The sequence below is a fragment of the Aplysia californica genome, unplaced genomic scaffold, assembly GCF_000002075.1.
Source record: "Aplysia californica isolate F4 #8 unplaced genomic scaffold, AplCal3.0 scaffold00254, whole genome shotgun sequence".
NCBI classification, from domain to species: domain Eukaryota; kingdom Metazoa; phylum Mollusca; class Gastropoda; order Aplysiida; family Aplysiidae; genus Aplysia; species Aplysia californica.
In genome coordinates this window covers 795,762-814,767 of record NW_004797524.1, presented here as the reverse complement: position 1 = coordinate 814,767, position 19,006 = coordinate 795,762, and the positions used below count along the sequence as shown (strand labels likewise).

Genomic DNA, 19,006 nt, shown 5'->3' with positions numbered 1-19,006 from the left:
TGGTGACGTTTTACACAGTAAAATTATATAGAAAAAACGCAAGGAGGGAAATGGAACGTGGCCGTTTGTACAGGTGGCCGTCTTATAGAGGTGGCCGTCAGGGCAGGTTCGACTGTATTTCAAGAATGTAAAACGAAAGAAGTAGGTACTTAATCGGAACAATAGGGTAGAGAAAGAAGATAATGCTGCCAGTAGCGCCTTTAAGTCCCATCTCACTTTTTGATGTCTTGTTCTAACTGTGCTGACGCTCCAGAAACCTGAAGATTGGCGTTCAGCAAAGCCTGTTGAATGAAACACAAGTAGAGTGTGTAAGGTAGAGGGTTTGGGGTTAGGCAGAGGGTTTTTAGTTTGGTCTACATGTCTAGATTTAAGAAGTATTTGAGCTTGAGAACAAACACAAAAGACTAGTAAATCATCTCCTTTTTCTCTTCTTCACACGGTAGATGCAGTAGAAACAGAATTACATTGTATCATTATTAAAAACACATCTAGAAATTGTAACAGTCAGTAACATATATTATGAACTATCTTAAGGTGTGAATTCAAAGAGATATTACAAGGTTTCTGTGGTTTCCAGGACTGTTAGCAAAATGAAAAATAGTGATATTATTTACTTTGCAAGACATTAACAGTTCTCCTGAACTTAACAATCTTCCCATCACTGACTCACAAATGGTAAAAATTAAGTCTACTCTCACATCAGTGCTCAACCAACAATGTGCCTTTTTACATAGCTTAGTTTTACCATACTTGCAATACAAAAAGGTAATACATGTACAAAGGCCTAAGATTAGAGGTGTTACGTGGGTGGTTGGCGGGTGCTCTGGTGTGGTTTGCTTCTTCTTTCCTATCAAACATCTGTCGTTCTTATCTCCCCTCCTTCTTTTTTTATGTTTGTTACTCTCTTGTAACACCTCTGATCTTCTGGCGCTCATATGACCATCTGCAGTTGCGAGCGCCGTAAAACCTCTACTAAAACAAAAGAAGTGTTACTACTGGAGAGTAACATACAAAGAAATGAAGAAGAGATAAGGTCTGTAGAAATTCAATTAGAAAGAAAGAGTAAACTGTAAAAGAGCACCCATCAACCGCCCACACCTTTATGTTTAATTGTGGACATTTAGCAATAGAAAGCAAGGGTTTGCGACTTATATTTGCAAGTGGAAAATACAGAAAATGGTCTGAAACAGGAAAATGACTGACAAGAAAAAGAAACAAATTTCTGTACACTCCATTTTATAGTTTCCAAACTTCAGGAACTTTCAGAAAATTCATTAGTAGGTTACATTACACACATACAACCAATCATGGTTTGTTACACATCCAAGCAATAAATTTATTCTATTGATATGTTGGAATGATACGACAATGATCATATAAAGTAAAATTATGCCCGAAAAAAGTTGCTTACTGCATAGATGAGCTGCTGTATCTCAGGCCCCATACATTGCAGGGTGCGGGTCAGAAAACCCAGAACCACAGGTGGCCACTGTTCCAGGTAACTTTGGATTCCTGCCCCAAGTTGGCTGAGCTGTCGGTGAGATAGTAGCGGTTATCATCATGTCTAACTTTTGTCAAAATGTGAGGCAGTGAAGAAAGAAGAAATAGGGATAGTGAACAATGCAACCCAAGGAAAAAGCTTGTCTACCAGCATCATTCTAGAAAATAGCTTTTGGAAAATAAACTATATGAGTCCATACACCTCCTATTCAAGTAATTTTTTACTGGATCTTTTATTAAATATGAATCATACAGAAGCCATTTAGAGGGGTCAGTACTACATATACCAGTTGCCTGATAGCCGCGTAAACTTTTAGGGTAAGATGGAAAAAGAGTTGGCAATTGAAATATCAAACCAGTTAGCAAGAGTCTGGATGATAAAGATTTAAGCTTTCTTTATTGTCATATCAACTCCAGCAGCAGTCAGTACTCTGGTATTTCCTAGGGTCAAGACAAAAAACACTTGCTTCTTGAACAAAGGCAAGATACAAATATTATCATGAAAGACATGTGACCTCACATAGATCTGGAAATCCCTCAAACACAAACATCTTTGAAAAACAAAACCACAAAAATTCTTCAGTAAAAAGAATAGAACAAATGAATATTTATATCTCTGAAATTCAACTAATATTTTTGAAAGACAACACCACAAAGAAAGATTCTCCAGTCATCAATGTGAGAACATCCTTGAGGACAATGGACTCAGACCCAAAGAATGATGAACCCATATATGGAAACACAGGTGGCTTAGCCTAAAAAAGTACATAAAAAGTTGGACATTGGACAATCATTTACAGCATGAACAGATCTTTAACTTTAATTCATCTTTGCAAAGTCACTGGAGAACTTCCCAGCAACTGCTGCTATAGAAACAATGCAATTAAATGAGAGTGAAGCTTCTATTCATAATTGCTCATTTTAAACTCACCACTTATTGTTTTGTAGGTATTTTGAAAAAGGGTGTAATCATCGAAACGTTATTCGTAAAAGTGTATAATTGTCAATAAAAGTGTCACATTCATCTATTCGCATTCAAGTCACGCAGCTTTCTGCAGCTTTGTATGGCCATTCATGCAATAGAAACAATATTCTATTGATTAAAGACAGATTTCCAGATGTTTTAACCCCGATTCTAACAAGCTGTGGTTTCCTCTTAGCAGACTTTCTTTTCATGCTACAAGGACATGGAAACAAATTATCCAACACACCAGAATTCTGTCTGAGTCTCCAGGTCTGATTCTGAGTAAAGAAAAGTACACTGAAATGATAATAGCCATTCAGTGCAGGCAAATAACAAGACAGACAGATGTAAAGGGAAAGAAAAGAAGTATGACCCAAAAGTGGCACCCCACAACCACCCTCCCAGAACTGACACATATCCTGTTAGATACATATGCATTTATGAATGAAAGTCTCTGGAGTCGATACCACCCTATGGCAGACCAGAGGCCACTCAAACATTTCAGAAAACAGTGAAGTAGACAGGGTAGCAAAAAAGGAACAACATTGTACACCCGTACAGATACACTAGATCAAAATCAATCCTACGAGATAGATTATCAGATCCAATAACAAGCAGGACTGGCCTAATAGACAGACCTTTGACACTATGATGAGAAAATTATTTCAACTAATATCAGCTATAAAGTAAAAGTAAAAGACCATTTCACCTATCTCTCTCGGGAGGATCGGTCTACCATTTTCAGCCTGATGGCCCAACATCTCATGCTTAATGTGTATTTAATCTCAGCAGAATACTTGGAGGTAGCTGTCAAACGCTGTTCGATAAAACTTCTTGTCCTTCAAAAAGAGATCTATGCAGTCAATTTCTCCCCCATGCAGTAAAACACAAACAATACTTTATTTGTTTAATTTTTAGTTGGAGTGCGTTAGCAGGTGCTGATGTGTCTTGTTTCACTGCTGTCCTTATATGTGTATAATTAATGTATGGCTGAGAAAGTACTTCCTTTTGTGGTGGAACTGGTTTACTTATTTATATGAAATGTTCTTTCTTGTGTGTGCATGAGGTTTTACTTTCAGTAAACATGTCAACGATGTAAAGCGTTCAGAGCTTATATTTGTATGGGACAGAGCGCTATAGATATAAATGCAATCTGTTGTATTCCATGAAACCAGTCATAAATTGTGATGCATCGGAAGATACCACCACAAGGCACTAGGCAGAAGGACAAAAGCCAGAGAGCTGCTGGGTCAAAAACAATAAATGATAGCCTTAATGTTCATCATAGAGCTCTAATTGGTGGCAGTCGGAGAGAAATACAAGGCATTTCCACTAGTATGTGACGATAAGATATAAAGAAATCCAACTGACTAGAGTTGAGTCGTAGTATACAAGCCAAGAGAGTATGATCATGAACAGACTTGGCCCAAAAATACACAACGACAAAAGAAACATATATAAAGAATAAGGATCACATCACACCGAGTGCAAATCGACCACCTCTTGTAAGGTCAAAGTGTAAAAAAAATTTACGCTGTATATTGCCAACACTTTCACGTTAAAATTGACAAACAAAGAAACAAATGACAGAAATAAATGTGTCACGACGCAGTGGAATCAGGTGCTCGTCTATTTTTGGGCATATGGAGTTATTGGTGTCTTCTTTTGATGAAAAAATATCCATTTATCCTTAATAGAAGTGGAGATATTTGCAATTGAAGGAGGTGGGGCCGCCTGGTTTCAGAAGTAAAATTAGCAAGAAAATGGCCGCCAAAGTTTGGGGACTTCCATAGCTTAAGAGTCCTAGGAAACTGCAAATTTCCACCTTTCTTCCTTTAATCAGCATTTTTTCATAAATTCCACACATAAAAGTGTTTTTGAATGGACATAAAAGGTGTTGAGGCAAAAAAACAAGAATTAAAAAAATATTTCCAAACTGGCAGAAAAATGCAGATTTCTCGGATTTCATTATTTTGACGAGCACCTGATTTCACCACGATGCCTCACAAATGGTCATAACTATCTGAGTAGAGCTCCCACTGTCGAGGAGAAAAGTGGTTGTCTTAGACAGGTGTTCCTCATAGACTGTGTCATTATAATTATAATGTTGTAAAAATTCAAAGGGGAGAGCGGATAGTGGTTGTTTGTACAGATGATTGTCTTTGACAGGTGATCATTATAGCAGGTTTGTACTTTTGAAGTAGTTTTAAAACAGTTGAAAAGATATTTTTTGTTAATTCCTCTTCTTTTCTGCTGTTTCCTTGTGCTCAAAATAAACCCATTGGTTGCAAAAAAATTCATTCAAACTACAAAATCTGAAACACAAGATCGGCTGAGGACCTATTAAGGTTACATAATGATGAACGAGAGAAAGAACTACAGAGAAGACAACTAAAACATTCGAACCTGCACTAACGATCACCTGTCCAAGATACAATCACCTGTACAAATGACCACTTTCCATATCCAACTTGAGTTTTCAAAAATATTATAATGACACTTCTAAAGAGAATGACTTGTCTAAGGTGATCACTTTTCTTCTTGACAATGGGTTCTCTTCCTGGACAGGTTTGACTGCACACTGCAGTGAGTCGAGATAAGATGTCTTTATTTACCTACAGTGTGAGTAATTAGGACAGTAGGGATTAGTGAGAGGTAAAGGAAAAAGGGAAACAATTTTTTGTTTTGTTTTAAATTTGAAGAAAAAGAATATGAAAATGAAAGAGAAATCAAATATTATATAGAGGCTGTGATGTGCCATTTGGTAAATTGCTCACAACAATATGTTTGTATTTAAAAACTGTAAGAATCTTTACACATTTTTAATTAAAGTAGGCAAATTAAAAATTAATTTCTCTATCTCTAATCAAAGAATGTAAGACTCAGTCAAAGAATATTAGTCGTTATCAAAGAATGTGAGTTCAGTTATTTTATAATTCAACCATAAACACAAAGTAATGTGGTTGAATGCAAGGTCAATTAGTATACATAACAAAATAGCACTAAACAGGAGACTAGTCAAGATACCATGAAAACAACAGCACATTCTACACAAGAAGCACTCTTTGTTAGCAAACATAAATTAAAACAGTCAAAATGGCACCACTTTATCTTTAAAAAAAAGCTGTGTATTCATACGGTTAAGTAAAACAGCTAAATAACTAACAATATACTCACAAAGAAAAGAATTTCAAGATCAGTCATAAAGGCACAATGAAGTCAATATTCTTTTCTCACCAATGTTGAAAGAGAGCAAACAAGAAAACAGAAAAACGTCAAAAACATCAATAAAACAAGCAGACATTGGTTACGATTTACCTCTTTCGGCTGTGTGGCTTCCGCGCTTGTGTTGGAAGAGGCATTGTTAAGGGAGTCAAGATTGCCTCCAGATGAGGAGCGAGGGACAAGGGGCTAAGTGCAATATGGAGGAGAGAGGTTGAGAATGTGCACGAAAAGTCACTAAACTGTTTCATCACAAGTTAAAACACTATTGCCAATTGACCATGCTGAAAGTATGAACATAAAAGGGGCAAATAAATATTTCCAAGCAAAATACTCTCTTATAAACCGATTAATCAGTCCATATATACATACACTCCACACTCCATTAAAAATATCAGCACTGCCTTTGCCATCCTCTACGGGTATCTATTTTGATCAAAGATTTAATATTATCTCTTATCACTACCATTTCCTTCAAGATCTATAACTGACAGGAAACAAAAGTAATGAATCAAAAGTCCAATATACAACATTATTCAGATGGGAAATTTGTGAATAAGAAACATACTTATTTGTTCAGCTGAAACTAAGATTGTGGATAGCATCACATTATGACATGGGTTTTATACCCTTTTCAACACTGCAAAGTTATTTGAGAGGCAGGACCTCCAAATTGACAGTCAATTTCCAATAGGACAAGGCTGACTTGGTGGATAGCCTTAAAAATTCCCCATATTAACCCAGATTCAAGGGCGCCCCATCAGAGATATTGTTGTATGATCTATTGTATATGACCGAGTTTTATACCCCCATTAACACAACTAAGATAATTTACAAGGCATGCTGCTTTGATCCTGCTGAAATAGAATGAGTGGCACACAACATCCCAGCACACAGACAGAGATACTTGATAAAAAGCTTCTCTACATGTGAATCAAACCAGTATCTTCTGTGTGGAACAGCTTTGAACCTAATCATTACACAAACAACTCTGGCCAATTGGGAATGGAAAAATTACCATTTATGATATAAAAATAACATGAATATGTCAAAGGAAAGCAAAAAAAACAACCAACAAACAAACCTACTGAATAAAAAAAAAATAGTCCCCTGTCCAAGAATTGAAATGTAAACACTTTCCCCTGCTTAGTTTCAGTTGTAGATATTCCTTTAAAAATCTTTTTTTGTAGTTGGCAGAAATACGCTTCTCCCTGTGTTCACTTGATTACTAGCAGCCACAACAAAACAATTTTCATAATAATAGGCCTATACAATGAAGAATTAGAGAAAGAATCTCCCACCATGCCTTTCACAAACATGGCAGCACATTAAAGGGCGAAAATCTTTTAAAGAATGAGCTTTTGGAACGGGTAGTTCTAATGCTTTTAAAGGGTTTATTCTACGTGATATACATAATACGCACTGCAGTAAACTTTTGTATAACAAGTCAACAAATCACACAAAAGAAAAGTGGCTGGCAAGTCTAACCTTGTAATGCACTCTACAAGTATACATGTCTTTGTGGTATGACCTGAAAGGTCAATAATGTGGCACTGAAAAAGTGGGGTTGATACTCAGAGGGTTATGTAGAAAGCATTCATAGAAAATATAAAACAGGTGTGCATAAGTTTCATTCACTTATCAGGAAATAAAAATAAATAACTTAATACTCTTTTGTTTCCTCGACAGGAACATACGGGAAGAACACAAGGATGGGAAGAACAGAAAGTATTCTTTGTAAAGATTATAACCACTACACTATCTTTACATCAAAAAATTAATCTTCCAAAATTTAATTGAGCCTCTATCTACACGTGCAGTCAGAGCATACTTTACTTCACAAAAATAAGACAAAATAATTATAAATGACGATGCACATGAACATCCAAATGTTTAAGACAGTCATCAGTCAGTTATGACACTACTTAAACGTATATAATTTTAAGCAAACTCTTTACAGGCAAATGAAATGAGCAACAGAAGGGGGAAGGTATTCATGACAAGACACAAAGTTTCCAAATTGCAAGCAACAGAGGATAAAACAAATCGCAACAAAGCTTAACACACTTCAAAATGTGTAATAAAAACTGACTTACCTCCTTGTCTAGCAAAGGTGTCAAACCCTGGGAGTACTCATCCAGTTCAGTACGAAATCTTTGTCAAATTAAGGAGAAAAACTCTATTTACTCATCTAAATTGAACAGAACTTGTACATCTGTTCGACGTCAAAGGAAAGACTGAAAATGACAAGGTTTAATACCTGATCCAACTGTACTTTATTGATTTTTTTTCTTAATGTAGGTGTTTTTACGCCTCCATCGACACGATCATTTAAGAGGCAGGCTTCAACCCTGGCTGGCAAGGCCAACCCAAGCTGAAAGGGATACAACATCCCAGGAAAAAGACATTGATATTCAATAAAAAATTCTCCCCACTTGGGAATCAAACTTGGGTGTCCCACATGCGACGGTGAAGCACCGAACCACTACAGCACAGAGGCCGGTGTATTTTATTATCAGATCAAAAAGACAAACTGTGCATATGATATTTCACCTCCAGTAAGACAGAACTATCCATGGGTCAGCATCATAGAGGTCCTATTTTGTGCACTACAAAGAGTAGTATATGACATTAAAGAAGTGGCACAAAAACATACATCCGGACAAAATGTCACTAATCTGAGTTAAAACTGCATATCTACAATTACCCTAAAGTGATCTAAAGTGAGAAAGTAGCTGTTGTGAAAATATTTCTCAGCATTACCATAATTTTGAACAATAACACAACTACTGGCCAATAAGGATACAAGTCAAGTGAACTTTCAAGGAACGAGATAAAACACACAACAAATTCTTGACAGTCGTTGTCTCCACCTGCTTCTGCCACACCATCTTGTGTAACGTGATCAAAACCTAAACTGTCTGACGACGACTTCAAAATGCAGTAATAACAAGACGCAGATGTTGATATGCTGTCTGTGAAACTGAAAACGGAAAAAAAAAAGAATGCAATAAAGTATAAGGCTAATCATAGACACTATGTGCAAAACTATCTCAGAATTTAATTCCCCATTAAAAAGAATGCAAAAGTGTTGATATTACCCAAGTATGTAATCAGGTGTAATCCCTCAAAAGAGACCCAAAAAATCCCCAATTTCTATCCGATAAAAACCTCAGCGAAACATTTTACAAAAAAAAAAAGAAGAAAAAAAAAGAGAGACAGAGAAAGATATTCAGTAACAGTGAATAATATATGATTCAATACTTTTGCTGTTGAACCAATAGTCATTTTCCACAAATGAAGGCTCTACTGTAATGTATAAAAGCAAATCCCTTGAACAAAAACATTGTCAATTGCCTGCTCTGTTGCTTGCGTCTCAACATTCTAGTCCTAGTGCAAGAATATTTCTATTGCCTTAAATCAGTCGTTTTTGGAAGCAAAAATAAAATTTAGAACTACAAGCTAGTGGAGGAGCAACAAAAACCCCAAAAACCTGCAGTCAGTAGGTTGTAAACACAAAATAGAATGTGTATTATAAGGATTTACAAAAGTCTTGTGGAAAAGCTTCAAGATTCTTTCATACTTAGGCCTAGGTGTTGTCATTTCCCTATTTCTGTCAGAGAATGCCCAACATTTGAAGACTGATCACATTATAGTGGTGTCCACTACTTAACAGCAACCCAGATATGAGCTATTTACACCTAACAGCAACCTAAGCTTGTGTAACAGAATTTTTCCCATATAAATAATCCCCTTTAGCAGCAATCTTTTCTTCTTACAACAACCTTTATTGCGGAGTACAAGAGCTTGGTTCCCATCCTCTTGCCATGAGCCACCTTTTTTCAAGAGTCTGAGTGGAAAAGTCTCGGCCACCCTGCATAACATTATCACTGATGCTTTAACACTGCCTATGTTCTCACTTTTTGACTGACACTACATCCTGCAATTAGGACCCATGGGTGCAAGTGTGTGGTGGCGGGGTTAGGGTTGTAATAAGCTGTGAAGCTTAGAGCCCACCCCACCCCCCACCCCCTTTTGAAAGTGTAGAAAAGCAACCAAAGCCTGCTTCCCAAGGGGGTTGCTGTTAGGTGGACACCAATTACTGTACTTACCTGAGGCCCACTGAAAAAACATGTCCCTCTCCATATGGCCTAGTCTTGCTCAATAACTTGTACGACAGGGACTTCCTCAGATCTGTTTCTGTATGTGCTGCAAGGTTTGTTGCAGCTACGCTCAGACTGACAGAAATTTAAAAAAAACCCCAAACAGTAGAACATTAAGTAATAGAAGGTAGGTTGTGCGCATTTAAATATAATGTTCCCTAGAGAATTAGAAAAATTTTGAGAAAATTTTTTAGCAAATTGTAACATATTCCCATTTCAACTCCCAGCTTTAATGACAAAAAAATGTTATTAGGCCTCCTTTTGTGTCTTTATAAAATAAAAAGTCATTAAGTTACTGACAAGCACTAAGTTCAGAATATCTTAAATAGTCCATGTTATCACCTTTTTGGTTCAAATCATCACATTCACATTGCGGCAAGATTTATGAAACATCCAGCAAACACTACAGAAACATACAGTCTAGCATGCATGTCAAACACACAAATGGTCCCAATTTTTTTCTTACATTCCTTGTACGTAAAACATGTACTTAGCGAAAGTTGTGACAACAAAAAGATTTCTATGTCTTGCCAATTTTATCATGTGCATGCTAGACTGTATGTGTAGAGTGAAAATTTCTTCAGGTCTAACTTCATCCGATTCACCTATTTTCTACCCTGAAGAAACTTAAAGAATTCACTTCCGAGGACAAAAACAATTTAAAAGACATTGTTTTCTATTCCACACTGCCAAAAGCAACATATTTCATCAAATTTTTTATCTATGATTTGACTAAAAGTGTGAGACTATATTTAATTTCAGTTTCAATGCAAGTCATCCGGCAATAGAGAAAAGAAAGAGTTTTGAATAAAAAATCCTAGGCCCCTTGCACCATGTTTTTTTAAAGGAAACATATTAATTAATCTATCCACCTCCACCACTATTTTACCCTTTAGCATGTGGGAAAGCAAATTTAAGTACAAATTTACTCCCCCCCCCCCCACCTGTCTAGACCACTTAAAACTTTTGACCTAACAAAAACTAAGCACTCACCAAGTACTACCCTCTTCCGTATCACCACCAGACTCAGGGGAAGCAGGGTCATCTGCTCCATGCCCCCTGGAAAGATTCATCATGAATTCATAAAAGGAATACGTTTTAAACAGTGACAAGTCAACAATTCTTATAACAGTCAGGTCAAAGTATCTGATCTATGTTTGAGGCTGAGGTGAATGGAAGCAATTTCAAAGCTCAAAAGATAAAGCTGATATAGCTGAGTGTATGGAAGTTCTATTATAAACCATACACACATGATCAACAGATAGCCTTCTGTTATATTACTTAACCCTCTACATCCTCTAGGCATCTATGCCTGCACCACTTAGGCCTATACTTCCAGTTCCAGTCCAACTCCAACCACCATCAATCCACTGACAAATATAATGGCCCAAAGTAAGTAGCTAGCGTATGTTACTAAAACCCAGCCAAAAAAAACAAACTGCAGTGACTACGTTCACAGCACTGTGAAAGTAGTTTGCAGGCTAAATTCACAGTGCCCTGAATCACCCACCATTGGCACAGAGGCATAACTCAAACGCTAGTCGCTGGAAATGAATGAGGAAACAGCACAAGGCACAAGAATACTCGGGTGAAAAATAATGTAGCAGTAGTCCGAATGCAACTGAGTTTACGGAGGGTTAAGGCGGCCACAGCAAAGCAGCCACAGTCGACAAGGCCTCACTTGCTCATGCATAGAACACGACTTCGATATTCTTTTCGAGTGCAGACTGGCAACACTTGTCAATTTGAAAATAAAAGTCGTTCGACGAAAAAAGCTAGGGAGAACGGAAGAAGGCCAAGGAAGAGGGGTGGGACGGGGTGAAAGAAAAAGAAAAAGCAAAAGGGAAAAGGGTAGGGGGTAAAGTGAGCAAGCTCATTTTAAAATTGCAAACTACATTCAGGGCGCCGTGAATGTAGCCTGCAAACTGCGTTCACCATGGCGCCGTGAATGTAGCCACTGCGAAAAAAAAATAGGGAAAGAGACACTGAAAGGTCTGTTAGATTGAATACATTTTTGTGTGTATAATTATAGGCAGACGCTATTAGCAACTCCCACATAAACAGATACACAAATCAACATGGGTGTCGCCAGACCAAGAAACTGAAAACTTCTCACAAATCAAGACGAACAGAAAGAACGCTGGAAGGAGCATTTCAAAGAGCTACTGAACAGATCAAGGCCAGAAAAACAATTTTTGACATTCCACCAGCAGAGATTGATCTGGGGGTGAGTGAAGAAAAGCCTAGTTTAGAGGAGATCAAGGAGGCGATAAGACACCAGAAAGCAGGCAAGGCAACCGGCCCAGATGGAATTCCCCCAGAAGTTCTCAAGGCGGATATTGACACTGCAGCAGGAATTCTCCATGGAATTAGAGGCAAGATATGGGACAGCGAAAAATTTCCACAGGATTGGAGAGAGGGATTGCTCGTGAAACTACCCAAGAAAGGAGACCTCCTGTATGAGTGTAAAAACTACAGAGGAATCATGCTCCTTTCCATTCCGGGGAAGGTTTTAAGTCGTACCATACTGGAAAGACTGAAGGAAGCAGTGGATGCAAAACTAAGAGAGGAGCAGGTAGGATTTCGTAAAAAGAGATCATGTACAGATCAGATTGCAACTTTGAGGATAATAGTGGAGCAGTCCACAGAGTGGAACTCTTCCCTGTACGTTAACTTTGTTGGCTACGAGAAAGCTTTTGACAGCCTAGATAGGGACTCAGGAAGCTCATGCGCCACTACGGAATACCTGACAAGTTTGTGAGATTGATCAAGAAGATGTATGAGGGATTGAGTGGCAGTGTCTTACTTGGAGGGCAACAGACAGACTCGTTTGAAGTGAATACAGGAGTGAGACAGGGATGCCTGCTATCGCCTTTTCTCTTTTTATTAGCAGTGGATTGGATAATGAGACAGACAACATCGGGACAACGCGGTAGCATACAGTGGACCCTTTCCAATCAGTTGGAAGACTTGGACTTTGCCGACGACTTTGTTGCACTTCTTTCTAAAAGTCGAGCCCAGATGCAACAGAAAACAGATCACCTCAGGACCTTCTCCCGTAGTGTTGGACTCCACATTCACACGGATAAAACGAAAGTTCTACGAATGAAAGGCGCCGACGTTCCTATCACACTGCAAGGGGCATCATTGGTGGATGTTGAGTCCTTCACCTACCTGGGAAGTGTCATCAACAAGGCAGGGGGAACAGACGAAGACATCAAGGTCAGAATCGAAAAGGCAAGAGCTGCATTCATCATTCTCAGGAATATATGGATGTCTAAGGAACTGGGATTGAACACCAAGCTGATGATCTTCAAAACAAACATGAAGACTGTTCTACTGTATGGTTCAGAGACATGGAGGCTCACAGCATCAGCAGCAAGGAAACTGCAAAGCTTCGTAAATGGATGCCTACGAAGGATAGTGGGGATCAAGTGGTACGACCGAGTCACTAATGCTCAACTGTGGGAAAGAACAAGCCAAAGGCCAATAAAGGAAGACACACAGGTGAAGAAATGGAAATAGACCAAAGATGACATGGAGGCGAGCGGTACAAGCTGAAATTGAAAAAAACGGGGACATCATGGAAACAGATAGAAAAGGATGCTCAGGACAGGCTTCGCTGTCCAGAGTAAGGCTGTTGATGGCCTGTGCTCCACTGGGAGTTAAAAAGGACGAGAGAGAGAGAGCTATTTGAAATGCCGCGTTCTGAATAGCTCCGGAGCTATTTGAAACGCCGTGTTCTGAATAGCTCCCATGCTATTTGAAATGCCAGTACTCAAATCTAGATCTAGTAGCCATCGTTTCTACATTATAATAATATTGTAGTTCTGCCTGAATTGTGGAAGCTTTCTCAGTTTCTTGATAAACCTCCTAGGATTTGACTCCTTTTTTTATGACGTTGTCTTATTCCGATCAATATTGGGTAGATCTAGATCTAGACCTAGATCTAGAATCTAGATTAGATCTAACAATTGTTTCTGACATTGTTTGCACAAAAGTAGACTAGATGTAGTCTTGATCATCTATTCTAACAGCTGAGTTTGAGCAAGTAAGTCGAAAGGCGCTTGGATAACAATAACAAGACGGTGCAACTCGGTATAAGCAGTATTTCCTGTCCGCAGTGTCGTCATACAACAATAGATCTACCCCAAAATATTATCTATAACTTTAATTTAGATAAGCCTAGAGAACGTATACAAGCTGTACACGTTCTCTTAGTCTAATGTTCAGTGCCTCCAAGCGTGGCATCAAATCCCGGTCCCGGAAGTTTTTTTTTCTTCTCCTGAGCCTAAAATTAAAAAAAAAAAATATTCAGACTCACAGACCAAGGAAAGCCACAATTGAACTTTAACCAGGCCTAAATGATCTGTTTAGCCAGGGTTGGTGATTTTTTTGATTTTTTAAATAAAAATTTTAAAAATCGATTTTTTAAATTTAAATCAAGAATTTTTAAATTTAAATCGGATTTTTAATATTTTTAATATTTTTTTTAAAATGTGGACACAATTTGGGATTTTTGGTTGCTAAAAGTATGTTCTTTTAGTGCAAAATGCATTGTCTTTATTTTAACTAATGATTAATTTAAGCAACCGCAAAAGAAAGCCTTAATCTGTTTTATATATAATATATATATATATCAGTGAATTATGGCTACAGACAAAAAATGAAGAAAATGTCACTCTAAAAGGAAGGGGGGGGGGGGGGGGTAATTATGCATAGATAAACTTGCATTTTATTACAGTGTGTGTGTGTTTGCGCGCGCTTGTGTTTGTCTAAAAAGAAAAAGAAAATGTTAATTTCAATAATGAAAAAAAAAAGTAAATTGAATACTGTATTATTTTACAGTAGCAGGGGGGAAAGCAGACTTTTAAGCATGATTATATTAGTCTACTAAATCTTATATACTGTTTTATAAAACCAAGGAAAGGAATTCTGAATATTTAAAGATGTAAAAACAGAATACATTTTTAAAAAGTGATTTAAATCACATTTTTATTTTTAAAATCAAGTTGATTTAAATTTTAAAAAATCAACTGATTTAAATTAACCCAACCCTGATTTCAATTATGAAAAAAAAGTCAATTGAATACTGTATTATTTTACAGTGACAGGGGGAGCAGACTTTTAAGCATGATTATATTAGTCTACTAAACCTTATACTGTTTAATAAAACCAAGGAAAGGAATTCTGAATGTTCAAATATGTAAAAACAGAATACATTTTTAAAAAGTGATTTAAATCACATTTTTATTTTTAAAATCAAGTTGATTTAAATTTTAAAAAATTTACTGATTTAAATTAACCCAACCCTGATTTCAATTATGAAAAAAAAGTCAATTGAATACTGTATTATTTTACAGTGACAGGGGGGAAAGCAGACTTTTAAGCATGATTATATTAGTCTACTAAACCTTATACTGTTTAATAAAACCAAGGAAAGGAATTCTGAATGTTCAAATATGTAAAAACTGAATACATTTTTTAAAAAGTGATTTAAATCACTGATTTTTATTTAAAAAATCAAGCTGATTAAAATATTTAAAAAATCAACTGATTTAAATCAACCCAACCCTGATTTCTTATGGAAAAAAAAGTAAATTGAATACTGTATTATTTTACAGTGAAAGGAGGGAAAGCAGACTTTTAAACATGATTATATCAGTCTACTTAACCTTATATCTGTTTTATGAAACCAAGGAAAGGAATTCTGAATGTTGAAATATGTAAAAACTGAATAAAAATAAATTTTTAAAAAAGTGATTTAAATCACTGATTTTCATTTAAAAAGTCAAGTTGATTTAAATTTAAAAAATCAACTGATTTAAATCAACCCAACCCTGTGTTTAGCAACTGTCAACATGGTTTCATGAGCGGCAGAAGTTGTTCAACCAACCTGTTCGCGGTGCTCGACCTATGGACTTCAAAGATTGAGGCAAATGGCTGTGTCGACATCATTTATCTAGACTTTGCTAAGGCCTTCGATACCGTCCCACATGAACGTTTGTTGACAAAACTGGAAGGCTATGTAAATGAGGGGCAGATTCACGCTTGGATAAGGGACTTGTTGACTGATAGGCAACAGTGTGTGGTTGTAAATGGAGAGGAGTCATCCTGGGAGCATGTGCAGTCAGGAATCCCTCAGGGTCGTCAATGACCTCCCTGAAAATATCCTCTCTGCTACTTTTCTGTTCGCGGATGATACGAAGATTTTTGCTGAAGTACCCGACTATTCGGACAACCTCCAGGATGACTTGAACAGACTCCAGCTCTGGTCTGATGCGTGGCAATTGAGGTTTAATGCAGAAAAATGCAAGGTTATGCACATTGGGAAAAATAGAAACCCCTGTGAGTACAAGATGACATCCAAAGGTGAACGCATCACTCTAGAATCTGTGACACTAGAAAAAGAGCTACGTGTGAATATTGATAGCGATCTAAAATTCAGCAAACATGTCAGTATCCAAGTCAACAAAGCTAACAATCTTCTCGCACTGATCCGGAGAGGTTTCACAATGCTGGACAAAGTGTCCCTTTCTACTCTGTGATCAATCATTCGTCCTCATCTAGAGTATGGAAATGTGGTCTGGCACCCCAGACTTAAAAGTGATGAAGAACAACTTGAAAAAGTGCAACGATGGGCCACCAAACTAATTCCTGAACTACAGCACCTTGCTTACTGTGATCGTCTCAGAAAATTGGATCTGCCATCGTTGTACTATCGGAGAGCTAAAGGCGACATGATTGAAAGCTACAAGTATTTAACAGGAATTTACAACATAACGGGAGACATTTTACCCCGCGATCTACACTCTAACACTAGAGACACAGTCTAAAATTGAAAAAAAAATATGTGAAAACAGCAGTCCGCCAAAATTTCTTCAGTGTACGCATAGTTAACGCTTGGAATTCCCCACCGGAAAGTGTGGTGTCTGCACCATCCTTGAATGCTTTAAAGAATAGGATTGACATTATGGTCTGGAAGGCACGAATAAATTCTCCATGAACCTAGAGATAGGTTTCAAACTGCCAGATCCATGAGCCATGAGCACCAACCTTTATATAACAGAGTGTGAAAACAACGAGCAGGAAGGAATGCAAGCAATGAAAGCAACGAACGGCTGATAGGCGACTAGCCTGACCACAGCCGTACTTCAAACTAAACTACTCAAACTAACTAAATTGGTAAAAGGAAATGTATAGATCTATCTATAAGCTATACTAAGGCCTTCTTTGTACAGAGCTCTTCTTTGGGACAAAACTTGAAATATAATGTGCATACTTCATCACGACATAAAAAAACTGCAAAGCAACAAGTTATAATTTTATGGGAAAAATTTGTTGGTCAGTCGAGAAGAGGACCAAAACAAATAACAACAAAATTATTTTTTTTTAAATTTCAGGACCGGGATCCAACCCACGCTCATAAAATGGTTTGGCTTCCAACGCCAACGCAGACGCAATGTCCCTTCGGCCATTAGAACTTAAATTAATCAAAGGTAGATTAAGTTTCATATAAACACAGCGTTTTATTTTGCACTTGCGCTAATCGCAATGCGGCATTGCAAATAGGCACTTCCATAAGGCCACCTCTATTCTCACCCGGAGTGAGAATAGTGCAGGCGAGTCTTGTGGCTATTCTCACCCGGTGCGTGTTCACCAAATTTTGCGTTCACCCTAAACCACAGAATTCTACACTGTGATAACAGAAAAATTGTAGAATTCTGTGCCGTGAACAAACGTTCCATTACAACTGTAGCCTACTAAAAGCGTACAATTTTGTCTGTGGGCAGTGGAGAGAGAGAGAGAAAGAGAGAGAGAAAGAGAGAGAGGAGTAGCGCGAGAATTTCCGGGCAAAACAAAATGGCGACCCGCGTAGTTCGGCTCGATTCGAAAAGTTAAATAGGCGTAGCATCTTTGTAGACAACCAAATTAATTTACTTTTGTGTTTTAACATCATTTTTAAACTTTGTTTTGGTCAATTTGATCGTCCACACCGATAGACAGTATTCAGAAAGAGACAGAGAGAGGGAGAAGAGGGGAGGAGTTGATCTTGCGAGAACTTCCGGGCGGGTGAGAATAATTATACATCATGCACATCTCGTACTAAGCCACTAAGCCAAGGCTACTGATACTGATGCGCACTAGCCATAACAACAGTGGCGTCAGTGGGGGGTTTCAGGAGGGCTTGCCCCCCCCCTGGAAACAATAAAAATAATAAAAAAAAAAACATTTATTAGTCCTACTGAGTAAGACACAACGACAACAGGGCGATTGTGAACTACCCACCATCAATGGGGTAACACATTAGAGGAGAATTATACAGACATATTCTAGTTGTGCATCTCTACCTCTTAGCATTGAAGGAATACAACGCATAGAAGCGTTTCTCCTCTTCGGATTTTTTTTCAGCCGCAGTATCCGTTTGCAAGCTCAGAACTGAGCCAGAATCACTAGATTCAGCCATTTTCTATCCTGCTACGTTATCAATTTTTAACTGCTGAAAACTTCCCTCAGTGGAACACACATAAACTCTGTAGCTTCAGCGATTATTATTGTTCTCAAGGAAGGTTATCATGGATATTAATATTATTATTGGGTAGAGTGTTAAATTTTAGTGGTCGGAGAATCCTGAAATGGTGCCAAACGGAACAAAATGGCACACTGTGAATTGTGAATGTATCTAAAAGGAGGCTGAACAGGGGTCTGTCTCACACCTGGATTAGGGTATCATAGTATAGGCTTATACTTTTCATCTTTGATATTCATACATTAATTAAATTGATAGCCTAATGATTCTCAATATTTGTTTCTTCTGTTCAAAGGAAGTATGGCGCTGAAGGGGGGCTTTCTGATTTAATAATGGGTTATAACTTTTTGATGAGTTTTTTGGCACTTGCAATACAAACAGATCATAGGCCTACATGGACCGAAGACTAGAAATGTCACTACAGTAACATGCAAATAAAAGAAAGTGGAGAGATGAGAAGATGTTTTACGATAAAGGAAAGAAAAAAGGCGAGCAAACTACACCTGCACCACGGCACCCGCCGACCACCAACATTATGCTGTTACATATACACGACCCATACTTGGTGCCCCCCTCCACACACACATACACACACACACACACACACACACACACACACACACACGA

At 37.7% G+C, this 19,006-nt stretch overlaps 1 protein-coding gene across 2 annotated transcripts in view; it reads right to left on the bottom strand.

Moving 5' to 3' along the window:
* LOC101856435 (protein Njmu-R1) overlaps window positions 1–18,325 on the bottom strand; it is a 31,140-nt gene extending 12,815 nt beyond the window's left edge. The window contains exons 1-8 of one of the 2 annotated variants that reach the window (XM_005100643.3): window positions 18,201–18,325; window positions 10,843–10,908; window positions 9,799–9,924; window positions 8,493–8,669; window positions 7,783–7,840; window positions 5,783–5,875; window positions 1,412–1,531; window positions 217–281 (exon numbers count right to left, since the gene is read on the bottom strand). In XM_005100643.3, coding sequence (XP_005100700.1) covers window positions 217–281; window positions 1,412–1,531; window positions 5,783–5,875; window positions 7,783–7,840; window positions 8,493–8,669; window positions 9,799–9,924; window positions 10,843–10,908; window positions 18,201–18,316 — 821 coding nt within the window. In that variant the 5' untranslated portion in view covers window positions 18,317–18,325. The remainder of the gene's footprint in view (window positions 1–216; window positions 282–1,411; window positions 1,532–5,782; window positions 5,876–7,782; window positions 7,841–8,492; window positions 8,670–9,798; window positions 9,925–10,842; window positions 10,909–18,200) is intronic. The other variant, XM_035970336.1, reaches the window with a different exon arrangement.
* Window positions 18,326–19,006: the final 681 nt, after the last annotated feature.